This window comes from Siphateles boraxobius, unplaced genomic scaffold, assembly GCF_051911475.1.
Source record: "Siphateles boraxobius isolate OS27281-9 unplaced genomic scaffold, OSU_SipBor_1 41, whole genome shotgun sequence".
In the NCBI taxonomy this organism is placed as follows: domain Eukaryota; kingdom Metazoa; phylum Chordata; class Actinopteri; order Cypriniformes; family Leuciscidae; genus Siphateles; species Siphateles boraxobius.
Genome location: NW_027509042.1, coordinates 3979379 through 4000585, shown reverse-complemented (window position 1 = coordinate 4000585; position 21207 = coordinate 3979379). Strand labels below are relative to the sequence as shown.

At 36.6% G+C, this 21207-nt stretch overlaps 1 protein-coding gene across 7 annotated transcripts in view; it reads right to left on the bottom strand.

The window, feature by feature from the left end:
* Positions 1 to 19148, bottom strand: part of ptprt (protein tyrosine phosphatase receptor type T) — a 316287-nt gene extending 297139 nt beyond the window's left edge. For 6 of the 7 annotated variants that reach the window (XM_077197874.1, XM_077197875.1, XM_077197877.1 and 3 more), the window contains exon 1: positions 18821 to 19032. In XM_077197874.1, coding sequence (XP_077053989.1) covers positions 18821 to 18900 — 80 coding nt within the window. In that variant the 5' untranslated portion in view covers positions 18901 to 19032. Of the gene's footprint in view, positions 1 to 18820 lie in introns of all 7 variants that reach the window. The other variant, XM_077197876.1, reaches the window with a different exon arrangement.
* Between the last annotated feature and the right edge of the window lie 2059 nt (positions 19149 to 21207).

The window sequence follows — 21207 nt, the reverse complement described above, 5'->3', positions numbered from 1 at the left end:
ATGATGTGCACACAAACCTAGAAAAATGTGTACAAATATATACATAACATTCATTGCAATAATAATATGTATGTATTGTTCCAGTTATTTGCATCAGAAACACCTAGAGTTATTTTCATTACAAATACTTTTATTTAATTTATACTTTACTATCATTTTCATTTACAAATATAAAAAAGCAATAAATTTGCAAAAAAAATTGTTTTTGTTCACTGCCTTATTTGTTATGGTTCAGGCCAGACCAAATTCTCTTTTTCAATTTTATGGCTGTGGTTTCAAACATACTGAATCCCCATCCTTCAATATGCATACAGACAATAAGCCCTGTAAGCGTAAATGCAGCCTAGAGTGCTTGCGTCGTGGGTTTTAGCTGTTAGATTGGCACCATGCGAATGCGTGACTCGCTGGCGTGCAACATGTCATTAGTGTACGATATCCACTTTCCCTTGTCACACTCCCTGTGCACTGTTGACAGACTGAGGCTGAAACCAGGCGACACTTCGAGTAAACTCAATTAGTCTCCCCGCCATTATGACACGCATCAAAAATAAAATAAAATATTTACATAGTGTCTGTCGTGGACCAATTACACACTGGTGTGGGTTAAGGAGGAGAGCGGCATTAGCATATAATTTGCATGAAGCTTTAATTTTTAAAGTTTAACAGTTGACATTTTGATGTAACTTGTACACAACAAAGAGGGTGAGAGCGGGAGTTTATATGAGGGTTTGTGTTTCATTGCACATTTATACACCCTTTCCACCAAATTAAAAAAGTCTGTGATCAGGGATGTAGAAAACTGGAGGGACACAAATAGAATTGAACAGATTGGCTCATGAATATTAATTACGTGATGCAATGTTTGCCCAGTAATCCTTGTGAAAAGTGCTGTATAGTAAAATTGAGGCTTTAACTTCATTTTCGGTCCAAAAAAACTGTTTGTGCATTACTGCATTTCAATATTACAACATAACGCAATACAAGTATGCATTGTTTTCTCAACGTTGCCACAAGGGGTGCTATAGTGGACATTAAAATAAACAAGCAGAAAACTGCAAAAAAAAATCCCGGATTTCTATACACCTAATCTCAGTGCTGTCTTGGAGAAAAAATTGAGATATCGAAGAGATCTCTCTTTTTTTTTTTTTTCTTGGCTAACTCTCTCTGTACTTTATGACAGACCGTCACAGCATTCATCACCAAGAACGAATAAAGATATATTAAATATAATAGGTTATGGCTTTATGACAGTCATCCAACAATATTGCAATGTACAGCTGACACATCAAACACAGAACTAATAATAAACCTCTGAGGCTACGATACTCCGCTCATAAAGAGAGTATGTATACACACACACACACACACACACACACACACACACACACACACACACACACACACACACACTGTCTGAAGAAATAGTGTCCTTGATACAATGTTACAATTGCATTAATGAAAACAGCGAGGGATCAAGCACACATACAAGGACAACAGACTTTTATAATGTCACAGTGTCATTTATGAGCAGCGATGAGGAACATACGATATAGGTTTTATTAAAATTTGATATAATATTCAACTCAAGAATAAATATCAGCAGAGAAGCCAAGCTGCTGTCTTATATGCAAAAGATGCGCAAAACGTTGTTTTAAGTGAATTGGAACCTGCTTCAATTCATCCTACAATCTACAATTCAACTCAATACAAATGACTCTTATCCATCAAATAAAAAACATATAAAAAAAACTACTGCACAACAAATTTACAATCAATCAAATCATAAAGCAACTAGTGTAGTAGAATTGACAAACAAATGACTCTAATGAGCCAGTTTCTTTTCATGAATGCTTTTCTTTTAATGAATCACTCAAAAAGGTTTCAGTCATGTAGGTAAATCTGGCCTTAGACTAGTGGGTTTGTATAAAAATGTTTACGTAGTAAGCATCACAAATAATATAGGAAAGAATGATGCTTATTATGTCACATGGGGGATTTTAAAAGATTGATGTTTTCCTCTTTATCCCCTCCCACTGTCCGCATTCACTTTATATCCTCAGCTCTTTCATATAACATATTTACAGTCCCGATGAAGGAGAGTTGGCTATTATAGCACCTGGAAGCCTGGCGCGCTAAAGCTTCATCAAATAAACCGCAGGTATGAAAAGACAATAATGATGATAAATCAACTAATGGCTGGGAGGTATTGACCAGACACAGGTGCACACGAGGCCTATGAAAGGAAGAGGAGAGATAGATAATACGGTGGATAGAGACAGAATGCAGGTCTGATGGGGGCAAATTATGGCTAATGGTATTTTAGGTTTCTTTCCCACCTGATTCTATTTGTCCATGATTCTATTTCACTGGAGAGTATAACTCACCCTCGGTTTCTAATAGACTGCGGGAAGAGCCGAAAGGAAGAAATGTGCATTCCTGGAATATCAATGTATTATCTATCATTTATAAAACAAACTGATCATTTCAAGGGATTTATTGATCATTAATCCAACTGCAAAATCTATAACAATATCAATTTTAGTTAGTACTCTGCCCTGTCAAATTTAAAGTTGAAACATTTGTCTTTTTTTTTGCTACTAGTGTCACCAAAGAAATTTTCTAAAATAATTCCTGTTTTCAAACTGTTTTTAAACACCACCCCCATCTCCCATTGGTTGGACAAAGAGATAGCCCCACCCCAAACTGATGCTATTGGTTAAGCTAGTATGGTTGTGTTGGGCTGGTCAGAATGATTGGATTGTACCCAAGAGCCAGTATAAGCATTTTGGGGGAAATAAAATTGCTTACTTACATCTCTGAATATTAAGCTGGGATAGTAGAAAGTATTATTTTATGTATCTTTTTTTTAATCTTTTCCAAAGCATTAACAAATAGCTTAATACAACTGAAATTTGCAAACGTACAAATATTCACCTACATTAACCCTTTCCACCAAAATAATTACAATATACTTAAAATAAATATCAATAATAACCTACTAAATAAATAAAATGCAACACATTTACATTTACATACTTCAATCACTAAAATCCAGTGCATTTGATTGTATTTTGAGCACGTGCAAACTGTGATGGAGACATATATTATTGCTAGTGAGAAATAGACATCTGTGGTCTACATTAACTCTAAATTACATTTAACAATTCAAAAAAAGAGTGGGTGGATTAATGTAAAATGGGCCAATGCACTAGTTTGGTTTGACGAAACATGGCATGATCTCCTGCTAGCTTATCGAACAGCAAAAAAAGTCAAAACACTGTCAAGATACTGCCGATGAACACAACACAATCAAATATTGCATTTGGGTATTTGCAGGAGGATAAGAGGAGAGAGCAGAACAGTGAAACACCAGCAGCTTTCATCATATTCTGCCACCTTCATGCTGATAGAGAAAATGAATAGCTTCTTAACCGTGGAGTATAAACCAACCCCCTGCAAATACTTTCTAAATCATTTTGAAACATAATGCTAACTCTTTTGGCCTGTAAAATGTCATTTTACAAAATCTTTCACTTATAGCCTGAGATAATAAAATATAAAATAGGAAGAGGTGTAAGCTAGTCCACCTCCACAACTATTACTTCTAATGTTCCTATTAACAGCATTAAAGGTGCAATGTGTAAAAAATTTTAGTATCTATTAACAGAAATGCAATATGGCATCCATAACTATGTGTTCAGTGGTGTATAAAGAACTTACTTAATAAACCGTAATGTTTTTATTACCTTAGAATGAGGCATTTATATCTAAATAGGCGCGGGAATCCCCTTCTATGAAGGTCGACATATTGTGACGTCATGTTTCTACCGTAGCCGACAGCGAACAAACAGCGTTACAGAGCGCGTTTCGTCACTACCTTGAAAGAGAAGCCGCAGAAAGCTAGAAGCTAGCCATAAACACCGTGAGTAGTGACTTTTCCCTTGTCAGTGGTGTAAAATATGTAGTTGGATTGTTTCATGTAACTTAATTCTTCTCCCTCGCTGTGTTATGGCTTTGCTATGTGGGGATAAATGTGCTGGTTACGTTCGTGAGACAGCTGATTAGTACTCTTGTCATTGACCGTAAAACAGTTACAGGAATCACCAACCCGTCGATCTTGGAAGCATTTTAAGACGATCGAGTTTTCAAAATCAGAGAAAAAAAGCCTATTGTGTGTAGTAAATGGTGTCTAGGGGATGCGGAGGCGCGCGCGCTGTTGCAATCACGTTATTTTTGCCGCACGCACCTTTGGGCTCATGCGGACGCGTCCAGTATAAACAAGGCTTAACGCTTTAACCAGCTCAGCCACAGTAACAGCTCATATTAGCCAGCTAAACTTTTACTACCCTGTTAGAAAAAATATATAGTTGCATAGTTTCATGTGGTTCTTCTCCCTCGCTGTATTATGGGTTGGCTATGTGGGGAGAAATGTACTGGTTACGTTCGTGAGACAATCAACTAATTACTATTATTATATTACGTATTAAGACCCTTGATCCTCACCTGACTATGGCTTTGTAAACTTTATCCATGATGTGGTTTATAATGGACTGTGGTACAGAAACTTGGTTTACTCTGGCTATTCTCTGCCGTCTCAGACGACGATGTTTGTCCCGTTTTAGCCACCGTAGCTTCTTCGAAAGGGAGGGGTGAGCAGTGGGCTGAGCCCTTAGTGTAAACTCGCAACCGAACTGCTAGATGTCGCTAAAAGTCACACACTGCACCTTTAACATGTTCGTTGCTTTTAGATTCTGTATATTGGTATATAGAGTTAGGTTCAACTCCAATGTAGTCAATGTGTATTTTAAGCTACACCACAGCCAAATTCAAAGAAAAACACCTTGTTTTATGCAAAAAACATCTGAAGTTATCACCTTGTGCTTAAGGTTAAACGCAACCTCAAATAGAGTCAAAGAGCGTGCGTCCTTGAGCAAGTCAATGGATCCCAGGGGCATTTCCAGGTACTTGCACGAGGTCGATCTATTTGGGTGAAACTTTATATAAAACTATACATATACTATATATCTATATACATAGAGAAAGATATAAAACAAAATTACTGAATTTCCATTCAAAAGAATGAACCAGCATTCCATGAAACTCCACCTCACAATTCAACAAGCGGCCTAATGCTCTGCCATTTCAAATAATGAGGGGTGCTTTGCTGTATTTAGGTCAAAAGTCATCATTTTAATACTTCCCATTAGTGGCGATCAAGGCAAACGGTCTGCACAAAGGAGTTCCTTTTGGGTTCTGGCATCTCACTGTTATGTCGAAGGCGTAACTCATCCATCATTTTTACGATGGCTTTGGTTTTCACATAATTAATGGCCGTCAGCAGGATGTAAATGTGGGAAGATGAAAGAATGGGAAAACATTCAAATTAACACTGTCACTTTGAACAATGGCGAGCTGGAAAAGACGATTGCGTTCGTATTCACAGGAGATGAAGTAGCCACCAGTAAATGAGAAAAGCGGAGCATTTATCTTTAAGCGCAGGCAAAACCGATGTATGAACATCGGAGTACACCTTGAAAACAATACAATGTGTCTGAAAGTCACACATTTTGCTGACATTTTCTATATTAGTTGTAATATGATTATGTAGAGAATGATTCATGATTCAAAGAGAATTCTGGGAGGCACAAGATGAGTTATGGATGTATAATGTTCAATGAGGATTTGAGCTACAATGTACACAGTTTAATGATCAGATTATTATTTGGTTGATCATATTTTTCTCACTTTCTTTTTTGTGGATTTTAGTACTTTGGAAAATAATATAGTAGACCAGTCTTTTTTCTTCTTTTTGGCCGGATCTTCAAGCCTTACCACAGTACAAGGTTCTGACCCCCCCACCAAAGGACAATATACATATTGAAGTTGAGCCACCCTAGTCAGAAGCTTTCTCGCATACCTCGATCATTAGTTATCCAACTTTCCACCTTGTAATGGTTCTGTTATCTAGTTTGTTGCTCACGATACATTTCAAAGAGTGCAAAAGAGTGTGCACCTTTCTCTCGCTCTTTAATTTAAATCATTTTACTATTGCCTCCTCTCATCCTCTAACACACTGCTCTAGTGGATGACCTTTTCACAACGTCCAAATAATGCACAAAAGTGTGAATCCACTCCAGAAAATCACCATTACCCACACCAATTAAAAACGTTTTTAATCTTCCACTTCCACAAAGCCTCCTTCTGGAATTGCCAACAGTATCTCTTGGATGTCCACCACAGCCCTTAAAGGTTAATGGTGTCTCCGTAGAGGGAAATGTAAGGAGAATGAATGTGTGTGGGTCTTGTTACTCACCTCTTCCTTCCCTTGACTTCTGACAGAGCCCTGACATAAGAGCCACCCAGTTTATTATGTTCATCCCACTGTGCTCTGAGAATATTACTGCCCTTGCCCTCTTCATGGTCACGTTTTCTTGCACTCACTCCTGTTTATACAAGCAATTTAAGTCAACATGAAGTAGTAGTCACAGCTCCAGTACAATGAGATTATTCAGAGTGAAGTAGATTATTATATTATATGGACTTTAAAAAAAAGAATTGTAAAGTTAAGTTCTTGCAAATAGGAACAGGTGGATGAAAAACAGCTGTTTTTAGTTATTGAGAAGCAGCGTGAGTAAAATAATGGCAGTAAAACAAGCTGAATTACAGAAGCAAAACACTTTCAGTGTGAAAATGGATCAGCCAATTAATCGTCCTTCATCTCAATGCATTTGCCCACACGTTTCCTTCTGTGAATCAACTGTATGGTGCGGGGCAAAATGTGCCAGAACGGCTAATGAGGGGCTTGGATAAGCAGTGATTTACGAGGCTCTGACTTTATCTCATGAGTCTGGATACCTAAGGTTGTTCATTCATTGTTCATTCTTAGTTATTAGATTGACAGAATTAATTGTGTGTGCATACTAAAGGTGAGGTTAAAGGGTTAGTTCACCCAAAAATGAAAATGATGTCATTAATGACTCACCCTCATCTCGCTCCAAGCCCGTAAGACCTCCGTTCATCTTCAGAACACAGTTTAAGATATTTTAGATTTAGTCCGAGAGCTTTCTGTCCCTCCATTGAAAATCTATGTATGGTATACTGTCCTTGTCCAGAAAGGAAATAAAGACTTCATCAAAGTAGTCCATGTGACATCAGTGGGTTAGTTAGAATGTTTTGAAGCATCGGAAATACATTTTGGTCCAAAAACAACAAAAACTACGACTTTATTCAGCATTGTATTGTCTTCCGGTTCTGTTGGGGATCCGCGTTCAGTGACGCTGCTGACGTAAGACGCTGCTGACGTGTGTCTGGTGCGCGCGAGCTTCGTTTACAGTCAGAGGGAGACGCACGCTGGAAACAAAACAATCTTCAAAAACATGTCTAAGGATTTCCACACAGAGGAAGACTTGCATTTTTTTGCCCAGCCATATTTATTTGAACCCGAATACACGGATGCACCAGATACACGTCAGCAGCGTCTTACGTCATCAGCGTCACTGCGGACTCGTGAACGCGGATTGACAACAGAACCGGAAGACAATACAATGTATTTCCGATGCTTCAAAACATTCTAACTAACCCACTGATGTCACATGGACTACTTTGATGATGTCTTTATTTCCTTTCTGGACAAGGACAGTATTGCATTCATACATTTTCAATGGAGGGACAGAAAGCTCTCGGACTAAATCTAAAATATCTTAAACTGTGTTCTGAAGATGAACGGAGGTCTTACGGGCTTGGAGCGACATGAGGGTGAGTCATTAATGACATCATTTTCATTTTTGGGTGAACTAATCCTTTAAAGTACTTTTTCCAATCTTGCACATTTTAAGGTCAGAATGCTCGACTACTTGTCAACAGTCAACTAGTAGGGTAATTAGTTTGATTAATGATTTTATCTATATTTTCTTAAAATGTATTTTTATATATATATATTTATATATATATATATATTTGCTTTAAAATGTTTACACATTATGTAACTCAAGAAACATTTCTTATTGTTTATAAAATACTACCATTCATACGTTTTGGGTAAGCAAGTTAAAAAAATCAATATGTTCATTCACCATGGATGCATTAAATTGATCAAAATTAACGGTATAAGATATTTATAATATTACAAAATATTTCTGTTTCAAATAAATGTTTTTTTTAATTGTTTCTATTCATCAAATACATCATAATAATAATTAAGCAGTTATTTTTAATTGTAATAATATTTCACAATATTATTGTGTTTACTATAAATGTAGCCTTGGTGAGAATAAGATACTTTCAAAAACCTTAAAAAAAACTTAATATAAATAAATCTAAAATCTTAAATCTATTTGTCTTCATGGTAAGAGATTTAATTATCAAATTATTCAAATCTTAACTGACAATCAAGACACTCTTCATCTCAATCCACTTAGACTGAATTTATTGATGGATTCATTGATGGCAATTACCGAGTTTGTATGTGCACATACATCTGTGCAGGTTTCTTTGACTATGTTCTTCTCCATGAAAGAACTGTAGAGTAAACAGAAGGACAGGATATTTCTCAATGCCAGCCATATGATGTTTGCTCAGCTCTCCAGATCTGCATCGTCTGAATCATTCCTTCCAGCCAACACCTTCCTTTTCCTCTCTCTCTCATCCACCTCTAGAATAACCCTCTGCCAGAGAACCTGAGCCTCATCCTCTTTATCTCAACCTCCCCATACCTCATTCCCTGTCTGAGGAACATCTATGCCGATTCACTTCACTGCTTACAAACACTGAGTTTCTGCAGTGTCCAAGTCCTCCTGGGAAGTTTGTACTTATGAGCTCAGAAGTCATAATTATGACGTGCATTTTCTTCGCTCTCTTTTACACATGAGCTCAATGACTGATCAAAATTATCATAATACTGCACAATGAATGTTTCATTTACATTGTGTTTATACTTTAGTAATAACAAAGTGATTCACGAGCATGCAGAGCTCACACAGAATAAACTGGATTCTGACTTATTAGAGAAGCCTTGAATTGCCCAAATGCTGCAACAACACATTGCACAGAAACCTTTGACGCCCTTCACAGAGCGCTCATTAATAAGCATGGGAGCATTTGAAAGCATCCGCCGATCCGACCCAGTACTTTGTTGTAACGGAACATCATAAAGGCTGGTACCATTTTTAAAACACTAGTATCGACTTGGTACCAAAGTACTGGTATTTTTGACAACGCTACTACATACGTAAATTCATTAAACAGATAGTTCTAGTCCTGGATGCTGATTGGTCAATATAACATTGCAAGAATTCTAAAAACCCAATATAATAACAACTGTGACACAAAACACATGTCAGGGTCATCTTCTCATGGAAGAGTATAACATTTGCATAATAATAATAAAAAAGGTTTTAATGAAAACATATAACTTTTATTAGCAATAAAACACTCAAGGACTTGCTGTATTGTAAATGCAGTAATTGCAGATTCCTTTTTTTTCAGTTTGGTCTAAGTGGGAACCTCTTAGAAAGCTTTCATTAAGACACTTATGGCTGTGAATAGAAATCCATCCCCTGCTTGTGCGCTCAGGACAGAGAGATATAAGGTGTCACATTTAAATGAGTCCCCCGCTGTTTTTGTCCAAAGCTCTTTATTGCTCTATTGATTCTGAGATGACAGCGCTGCACGGAGACTGACAGTGATTTGATGGGGCGTCAAATGAGTCCATCTCTCTTTAATGACACTGTAATTGAGCCTCACACACTACGGAAACAAAAACAGCTCAATCTCCAACTTACGCAGAGGTAAATAAATGAATGATGGGTCAAGATAGTTAATTCCATCCAGAAGTGTTTTAAGAAAGTGCTGTATTTTACCGAATGGTGAGCTGCTGCAAAGCGGTTTCAAACATTTCAAAACATGTTATCGTGAAATAACGTGAAACATTGTGAACTATTGTGTTATGTTACAGTGTTATTACAAAGTATCGGTGAATACTGTGTCCTAATGCACAATGTAATCAATTACATTTATTCTTGTGAATCAGTACAAAATCTCTGTTTAAATTATTTTAAAAAATCATGTTAAAAATATAATAAATACTTACAATATGTATTTTTGTCCACATAAACCAAACAAAATCTCTTTAAAACTATGAATAAGACTTAAAAATAAATATATTTTTATATATCTTTCTTTTACATTGTCTCTTTTTTTCCTCCCACAGGAGCAGTCTCTTCCAACCTCTCTCTTTTTCTTTACTCTTAAACTCTCATGAATCTTTCAGGGAGAATGTCTGTAAATCCAGCCTTTTACACACAGTAGAAAAAATATATAATTAATTTTATCAGACATTAAATCCCTCGACACCCTGGACATCAGAGAGGGTCTTTCTGCCCATCCAGAACGAGCATGACTCTGCTGGAGAGTCCTGACTGAAGGGGAACGGATGTTTGTGCCCTGGAGAAATGGATGAAAGAAGAGTGGAAGATCTCGCTTTCATGTTCTCTCTTAGCATAAGACTGGATCACAGTCACATGCTTAATTGATTTAATGTCAATGACATTATACGAAACCTATCTGAGAATAAGATGCATGTCAAACCAAAGGGGGAAAAAGTAATGAATAATTGGTTAGGCTGGGACTTCATTGTATCCATCTGGAATTAATAAAATATTTAAAAACAGTCTCCATATGACAGGTGGTTGAGAAAAATAAGAGGGTTTGGTTAATTGTAATTAATGTTATATGTTCCTATATAACATGGATTTGGAGAGTAAATAGGGTCGGTTTTGATTTCATGTTGAATTAAAACATGATTTCAAGTTTAAAATTAAGAGAACTTGGTGTCATCATCTAAAAAGAAAAGGTATTCCAGAGGCAGGTCAATTTGATAAAATTTTACGTAGACAAATATTGGAAATAACAAACGAATAAACCGTTCACAGAGTGTTCTAATACAATGAATATGGTCCATTTTTGATTTCATGTTGACTTTAAGGAGCTATTTAAGGGGTTTGATTAAATAATAAATAAAATACAATATACAATAATAGAATGAATAAAAATAACTTTCACTTCCTTACCTCATACACTTTCACTGTACTGTTTGAGCAAAGGAACTTTATTATCGACTAAAAAGTCTCCTTTGTGTTTCACAGGGGAAATGGGTTTTGAGTGACCTCAAATGCACAAATTGAGCAGACTGTCTCTTTTTAGGTGAACTGCGCCTTCAAATACTGACTAGGGCCCTTTCACACCTACCTTGTTTGGTCCGGATTATCTGACTATGATCTCAGTTTGATCCGAATCAAAATTACAGGTGTGAAACCTCCCCAGGACCACGGTCCGGACCATGGTCCGATGAAAAGAGGTAGTCTCGGTCAGGATAAAACTGAACAAAGGTTCGGTTCGTTTCTAGCGTGAAAGCATTTTCTGTATGGTTCAGACTTTCAGACCATTTACAGGAAGTTCCGGTTGTCCTCGCAGGAATGCTTGCAGTCTTCTCCTCGAAAATGTTCGCACAACGAGGACGTTCATTTGGCAAATTTGAACTAGCCTTGAGTATAGTTGGTGCTGCAGGTAGTAATGCCATAATAATAACAGTATAGTGGCAACGAAATGCGTCTGTTCATTCACTCTTGTAAGAAACAAATATTATTAAAAAATATATATATATATTTATTTTTTTCATTCTTGTCAAAATTACCTGCTGAATTGACAACACGCTGACGTCAGACGCACGTCCGTTCACAAACCAATATCAAGATGCAGCCCACATAGATGATGACGACAGGACGCAAGTATGTTATGTAAAGTTCTTTAGTGCGCTTGCATAATTGCAGTGTGTAACCAAAGCAAAACTTACAAAATGTATCAAACTTTAAGGTATGAAAACACCTTAAATGTGGCTCATAACACCTACGACATTAAACAAGGTTTTCACTTTCTGTACAGTACAAAGAGGAGACGTCTCATTTATAGTGGACTTGGCCCACACTCCAGTATTGAGCTGTCATTTAGTCAGCCAAATAGAATAAGTGGGGAGGATTAGACCAGCACAGTCATGCAGATAACACCTCTGACAGACTTCCTTTCTCTCTCGCTCTCGCTCGAATACTAAACAGGCCACTGAGTGACAGCTTGTCAGAGGGCAAGAGTGGAGCGCTGAAACCTGGCAACCCAGGAGCAGGGCGATAACAAGCAGGTCAAAGAAAACAATTACGGCCCTGGCGCTTTCTAATGGACACACGGGAAATAATCATGTTCCTGTGTGTGTGTGTGTGTGTGTGTGTGTGTGTGTGTGTGTGTGTGTGTGTGTGTGTGTGTGTGTGTGTGTGTGTGTGTGTGTGTGTGTGTGTGTGTGTGTGTGTGTGTGTGTGCGTGCGTGTTTGCGTCTGTGTGTGAAATCCATTATGTCCCGACAGCCCTTGCAAAGTCATTTGTTGGTCCTCTCAGGTGTCTCATTTTTTCGACCACTTCAAGTGTTGTTCTTTCCCCCTCTCCTCCTCTCTCTTTTTCTGTCTATCTCTCAGTTGCGGCTTTCAGCGTTTCATTTCTCCCTGATTTCTCGCATTGTTTATCCACCCACTCAGACAAGCTTTCCATCTCGGTCTAGAGCGGCAATCACAACAAAACATAGATCAATCACAGTAAGGCAACTAGTTTTGTTTCCATACATGTTGAAACGGAGTGAGGCTTTTAATTCACTCACGCTATACGCTATGTGGCGGTTTCTCTCAATGAAGTTTAAAAGTCTTTTTCTTTCCTTTTAAATTCCATTCATCATGTGACTTTACTCAGGGTTTTTAGTTTTGTTTTTGTTTTTACTCTAGTTTGACTTTGAGAGGGATGGGCTTATAGCACATTTAAATAATTCAGTCAAATTCAATCATAAAGCAAAATCTTGTCAAACACAATCAACATTTCTTAAGACACTTTCCTGGTCTCATTGCGAAAGATTTATCAGTGCTCATTACTAAAAAAGCAACAACAAAAAAAGAAGAAGGGATCATTCCATTAAAATGTCCACCTCTAAAATGACTTAATGACATAAAGTGTTTCTATATGACAGCTGAAGGTCAGATGAAAATTAATTGCAATGGTAAAAAATATCAAACCCTTGTTTTTCTCATTGAATATTCTATTAAAAAATCGAAACAAATTTTTGTATAAAAAGAATTATGAATAAAAAAAACTTGATATACAAATTTAAATATAACTTGTGTTATTTTTTCTGAATATATATAAATATATATAGACAGCAGCATGACAAAGTACAACAAATTAAACATACTATACAGATGTTATTATAGACCAGACTTAAACAAAAACACATATTTTATACAACAAAAACATATTTTATACTATAAAATTTAAGGGATGTTCTAATATCTTTAAAGGGAGTCCTTGGCCTGAAAAAGGTTGATGACCCCTGAGTGTGGACAATGAATCTTATGTAGACATTGTGAAATATTAAGACATATGAATGAATATGTATTCATAACATCACTCTTAAAAATAAAAGTTCCATATTGGCATCTATTGTTCCATAAAGTTCCTTGGAACCCTTTTCAATGCACAAAAAGTTGTATAAAATGGAAAAAGTTCTTCAGATTATTAAGATTTTCTTCACACTAAGGGGGAAAAATGGTTCTTTTAAGAAATGGTGACTGAATGGTTCTTTGTGGAACCAAAATATGGTTCTACAAAGAAGAAATGGTTCCACTATGAAAAATGGTTCATCATGAAAAGCCCATTTTGGAACCTTTATTTTTAAGAGTGCATATCTATTCAAAACTATAAGGGTTAAATGCATTAAAATACTAAGTGAATTCAATTAGTGAATCCTTCAACTACGCAATAAAAACTCTCTAGAAACTGTCTGTCCTTCAGACAGACATAGCAAAGGTAAAGATGAACGGGAATAGAAGCAACAGTAGCCAAAAAGAAATATATAAACTCCTAAATGCCTCAGGCTCAAGGATTTATTTAAATTAATCTAGAAGCCCTAAAGAAACACATGCACACTGAGTGAACTGGATTATCCGGGAGTCTGGCAGTTTCTGGATTAGCTATTAGGCAGTGCACAGATGATAAGAGACTTCACTGAGCTGCAAACGAGTAGCTGTCAGAGAGCAGGAGACAGACAGAGAGAGAGAGAGACAGAGAGAGACAAATCCTCAGCTCCCTCGGGGTATATGATCTCTCATTAGTTTTAATTAATCATTCTTATTAATAATAGGCGTCTCCTCGCAACCTCGAAGAAATTAAAAATTCTGCCAGGCAAATAAATAAATAAAAAATATGCATCCGAGTTAGATAAACTTGCCCTGCAATAAATGATCATGCTGCTGCTAAAACAGACAGGGCCGGGGGCTAAATTTACATGGGTGGGCCGCCTCACCCCAGGCCCAATGAATGAAGCTCTATTCACAAGCAAGTTTGTGTTATCATTAACAAAAAGAGCACCAAAAGTATACAATGGTAATACAATGAGTACATTTAAATACCAAAGTTAAAGACATGGTACTTGAATACTCGTTTAGTACCAAAATATACACTACCAGTCAAAAGTCTGGACTCACATACCTAAGTTAAATTTCTCATGATTTTAATCATCTTAAAATTAGGTATAAATTAAATATAAATATCGGGATAAATGTTTTAATTAAGTTTATGTAATTAAATATACATAAAAATACAGTACATTATAAAAAACCTCTAACAAAGGAATTCATGTTTAAAAGACTAAGTGTCCAGAGGAAATGGGTGAGAAACACTGGAAATACGGTGTTCAGCTCTCGAGAGGCCAAGCTTTAGCTCAGTTCAGTATACAACACTGCAGCTGGTTCACATTTACTTTTTATATTGGAAATGTTGGACCAGTTTGTGAAGAAAAAAAGAAGTCAACAAGTGTCCAGCCCAAACTGAAACTCTTCAATATAAAACAGAAATAACACTAAATGTTGTTATTTCCTAGTTTTTAGAACTAATTAGTTCTAAAATGAGCAAAATACTATATATATATATATTTTTTTTTAAGTGAGCAGGTCCATAAAAACCTTTCATTGATAATATACAGTATAACCATAGTATTACCATCCCATACCATCAAGGTATCACGCCACTGTAATCATTGTAAGGAATTTCACACTGTCGTCTGGTCGACCGATAATGGATTATAACGATAACGATAACTAGGTTGGACCACGCTGGCCATAATTTTACAAATGGATACTGAATAAAACAAACATAACACATAAAATAGTGCTGAACTTTAATGAAAAAAATTAAAAAACAGTACTGAACCATAAAAATGAACTATACTTTTTAAATATAAATATTTACATATTAATTATACCTTGATCATTCATGTTAGTTCATAGTGCATTAACAAAAGTTAAGAGAATCGAGTTTAAAATGTAAAAAAGTATGATCAAATGTTGAAATTAACGATGAACCATACTTTTATTAACATTAGCTGATGTTACAAATGGACTCTTACTGTAAAGTGTTACCATTTCATATAAATACAAACAGTCATGCTTAAAGATGGCCATATTTAAATATCTACACAAAGGCCATAGCATTGAAATTGGGCACATATGTATATTGTTTGTGTCCTCTCCCGCTTTATTGGCATTTCTGATTTGTTTATATGTTTCTGTCGGCTGCATAATCATTGGCCTATCAATTTGTTTATTTACATCACTAGCTTGAAAAAAGCAACTTCACTGAATAACAAATACATAAATGCGACCAGCTGGAAACAAACTAATTAAAATAGATGGTTAACAATTGTGGCATTAAACATTTGGGTCAGATTTGCGTGTGTTTTTGTCACATTGTTTTAACTGCTTGAGGTAGGCTACAACTAATGTTAGCATCCTCTCAGCCTCGAAAGCAAACATACTGCTTTTCTCCACTCCATTCAACAAATTAATTAGCCTACTTTAATAATGATATGTAAATATGTATTGTAGTGTACTGTATACATACCGTTTTGTTGTCTGTTGTTTTTGTTGTGTTTTAAACCCGCATCTAAAGTGTCCCACTCATTCTCATGTGTCAAAACAAACTCGAGGGGGCATGAGTGATTTGGCCTCTAGGGGCCGCTCTCGTGCTGTATAAAGACAGCGGACGCTTCTCAGCTGCTCCAGCAATGAAAGCAACAGGAAAAAACTATCCGTATGGATTGTTGCCGTTAGCCAAAAAACGATCAGCTGGTCGACCTCTACTCTTGTCACACAAAGAAGACAGACAACTTTTACAGAGAAGACTACTGAAAGTGTGACATCTGACGACAGGAAGGAACGCTGAGAGTTAAGACACGTTAGGTCTTCCCTCTTTGGCTCTCTGCTGCCAGCTGAAGATATTCAATTAAATGCAAAATGAAAATCTTTCCGTGGGATAACTGCCACTTTTAAATCAATTATGGCACACTCAACCGCTTTGCCCATAGGCATAAGACAGTTAGATCTACTGCACCAGTTGTGCACTAAAACAGCTTTTAAATGAAGCAAACATCAATATAATACAAGAGACATCCATCAATATGCGGAATAAATGTAATGGAAGCATTTAGTCCTGTGTGTCCTGAGGGTCCCATGGTACAGTAATGGAATCTAACAGCAATATCATGGTACTTTGATATATATACAATGGTACTAAATGACTACCATACTTCCATGTCATATTTACATGCTACTTCAAAGAATACCGCACAATAGAATCAAGTCCAAAAAAAGATGTACTTTTTTTGTAATAGTCTTTTCATGCTGATAGCCTTGCTTTCATTTCCTCAGACTGGTGAATAAAGATAGGCCTTTACTTGTCAAGCTGTTCACTGAAGCACAGAGAAAGTCTTGTTGGCCTTGCCAAAATTACAAGCAAAGATAGAATGGAACACAAATTATCCTCGCAACAAGAGCCAGGCTACAGACGTGACGCTAAAAAAGCATTGAAATTTAAAAACACTGGTCTATTGAGGCTTATTAAATGAACATGTTAAGCCATGAAAGATATTACAGAAGCATGTCGTATTTGCTCAACAGGTCAACAGCACGTGAGAAGTGTGAAGCAATCAAAGCTTACAGATATTTCCAAAAATCAACTGAAATTGCTTTGGTTTCATTAGCCATGCCCAGAAAGAGAATTAGCAATTACTGTTTTAACATTTGTCCATTGCTGTTGTCTGGTGATTAACTTTACTGTCTGAGTGTCAGTCTTTGGCACACAGACCTACAGCCAAAAGCTGAAATACACAAACAGCAGGAAAATTTTGTTTACTAAACATATATAATAATCGGCATCGGCATTAGTTAACCTTTATGCTGAACTTAACATTCTGTCCATTGATTGAAAATATTTTTGTTGCATGTTTTTAATAATTTGTCAAAAAATTAGTGAAGATGCTGTTTTCATCATTATATATCAACATCTCTGTTTCCATCTGTTTAACTTGTACAATTGGGTAAAAATGGTAGAAATTATTGTGACATGTTCTCACAGTTTCAACTCAATTTTCTACCATTAAACGTGGTTGAACATGTGCAAGGAACTTAACACCACAGGTTGCAATTTTGGAATCACTTTATTTCATTTAAGGCAGTAATTAAACTTTTACATTGTTGTGTGTTTTACAGTAATCCAGCATGTTCTACTGGAAGTTATTGGCTTATTTCAACATTAAAATAGCTATTTGAAAAATAATTGACTTTTCTAACCTTCCAGGTAAGATTATAAAAGACAATTCTCTATTTTGCTTCACAGTCAATAATTTCTTCTAAGCACATCTGAAAACTTACTTAGTTCTTCTTATAAATCCTCCCGATCAATCAACTGCATCATTAATGTTATAATTTAGCTTTTCAGAATTTTCTTTGAACACTTCAGGTTATTCACGACAAAGAAAAGATGGTATGCATATATATATATATATATATATATTTAAAACAAAAGAAACGGAGAAATCTTTCCTGTTCTAGGACAATCGACCCACGATTCAACCGGTGATGCTGTGGTGCAGGGTTTGGATGTGCCCAGAGCGCCACCCGCCGGCGGAAAGACGAACTGCAGTCATTCGGGACGGAACGGACGCGGTGGCCGATTCCCTCACTCTATACGAGACTATTTTAAGATCTCATCGCCAAGCTCAACAATTCCCTTAAAACGATCCCTGATAAATGAGAAACTTTCTAAATGACCCCCAACACAAATTACAAATAGCTAAAATTAGGAGAAGTGACTCAGTAAACTTTTCTTCATCCAGTCTGAGGTATCAGACAGAATATATATATATATATATATATATATATATATATATATATATATATATATATATATATATATATATATATATATATGGTTAGGGTTAGGGTTTTTATTTAATTGTTTTAACCCAACGGTTGGGTTTGTCCATATTTGACCCAAACATATGGTGAAACAACCCAGCATTTTATATATAATATAATGCAATATTATATATTATTGTACTATATAATGTTTTAGAGCGGTCGTCTTTCAGACAAAATCGGATAAACTTGAGTCCATATGCTAGTGAGGTAATAGCCCTACCGATACAGCTCCGTTAAAAAAACATGTCTCATAGGACTATAAAAAGTCACAAACGATAAATAGCCTAAAGCAAATACCACATCTGGTAGAATTCATATTCATCTAACACCGACGTTATAACATAAAGTTACATCTCCCGTCAGAACACCGTCATTAATAAACAAGATACAATTATTAAAGTTTCATCCCGTCTTGGGTTACGGCATCCAACCCTCGCGTAACCTCCGCAAAGTGGCCAAAAGAAAGAGAACGGAATGCAAACTTGCCTGGAAAGAACTCTCCAAATGTGAGTTGAACGTGGAAAACGAGCAGCAGAACGGCGAAGTAGTTCCTTTGGTCCATTCTTGCGGTCACTACTTCACACACTCGCTGTCCGTGCGTGCGCGAGAGAGCTGACTGCGCGGACGCTTTCCCGGCATTGGTGATGTAGCGCGCGCGACTCAAGCCGGCAGTCGACAGCTGTCTGATTGTTGGGCTTCTGTACTGCTACGACAGGGTGTTTGGGGAGGAGAGTGGGTGCGAATAAACGAGGAGAGGATTCCAATTTATCCCCCAGGTCCTTAGACCTGCCTGCCAGCCCGTTCTGACACGAAATACTGGTGAGATGATGGTTTACACACTACAGCGCGCGGTGAAGACGCTACGGTGCGCACTTGCGCGCTGCCTAAAAGTAATTCTACACCCTCTGAGCAACGAGTGAGGGAGGTTCTAGGACACTCTAGTTTCTTTGTTTTCCATGGTGTTATATACAGTGGCCCCGAAAGTATTTGGACACTTAAGCCACACTTTAAACTGTATGAATAATGTGGGATTACATAAAATATCAAACCAAGTACCATCTATTTCAAAGATAGCAGAAGCACTTTTAATGCTAAATACCTCACACACAAAAAGCAAATCCAAATCATGGATATGTGTTTATTGCTCAACGTGAATTTAAAAAGTATACAGAGATTTTCTGATGGCCAAACTTTATGTGTACATACATAAACACATACATACATACATACATACACACACATACATACATAGGGTTGTACATACATACACACATTCATAGACATACACAGTACTGGTGAAAACTGGTTAAAAAATAAAAAAGTATCTTATGCTCATCAAGCCTGCATTTATTTGATAAAATAAATCCGTAATAATTTTGTGAAATATTTTTACAATTTCAATTTCTGTGATACAAAACTGAATTTTCAGCATCATTACTCCAGTCTTCAGTGTCACATGATCCTTCAGAAATCCTTCTAAAATGCTGCTTTGATACTCAGTTATTATCAATGTTGGTAACAGTTGTGCTGCTGAATTTTTTTTTGGAACCCCTGACACTTTTTCAGGTTTCTTTGATGAATAAAAAGGCTAGGGAGATCTGAGACACAAAAGTACAGTTAGTCTGAGCATAACTGATTTGCAGATGGAACTTGTTTGATATTTGTGTTAAATTGTTTTTTGTTGCCACTGTATCCTATATAGCTCACAGCATTTCCAACACAACCACTGAATGCACACAATCCCCCTTTTGAGATAAATTCTGTGCATGTGTGAGCAAGAGAACACACGATCTAGTTGAGAAAGGCTCATGGTCAACTCCATGATTCATTTATAAGATAGAAACTCCCTGAGTGGGCAGATTTCAGTTACACTGTGTTATGGTTAGGCCTAATTTATGAATTCATTATTTAGTGATGTGGAAATCAATGCCTCATTAACACAGAAAGGTGCCCTTTCATTCTTCATACCAGCCCACACTTGTCCATGAACCTTCACTCCACTCTCAATCTTCTATGCTCATCTCATCCTATAGGTTTCAGTAGCATAAAGAATTAATCTCTGAATTAAAGCAGAACAGCTATCAACAATCCAGGTTATGGCACATTGTGTATTTGGTATGTCTTATTAATAGTGCTTATTAAAGGTGCGATAAAACGGAAGTAGCAACAGATATTTTCTTCCATATTGTGACGTACATCCGAGTAAAACGGATTATTGAAAAAAAATGTAGGACGGGGTCTTGGTTCAGTCCCTCAGTTGTTGATTGGACAGAGGCAGCACTGCATGCAAGTTTGCACTCAATTGTGAGAGAGGGGCGGGATTAAGCAGACCAAATTATTAGAAAAGTCTTGCAAGCGTCACCAGAGAAAAGTCTGTTTCACGAGTTATGATTTTTTGGTCAAAAACGTTTTAAATTAAAACACATGCATGCATGAATCGTTCAAAATAAGATAAATAACATGCATTTAGAAAATTTGATTTCTGTCCAAAATGAGAGAGCATATCTCAAATGTACTTCCTTATAACTTTAAAATCAATGTGCACCACCATAACCCCAGTCAGCCACTCCCCATCTCATAGCTCTGCAAGACAGCAAGAACTTATTTCCATGCTAAATAGAATGGCTTCAGATCAGAATTACAATAAGAGGATAAGAGTCAACGGTGTGTGATTTTCCCCCCTTCCTCTGAATGCACACAGATACAGCGTGATATTCAGTGTGATATTGTTTTCAAAAAACCTTAGAAGGGTAAAATAGTTTCAAGCTTATAAGTCATACAATGATAAACTCTAGTATTGTGCACATGTCTGCAATAACGCTTCATATAAAATATAATCACCAGATACTTTCATGATTGGCACCCAATT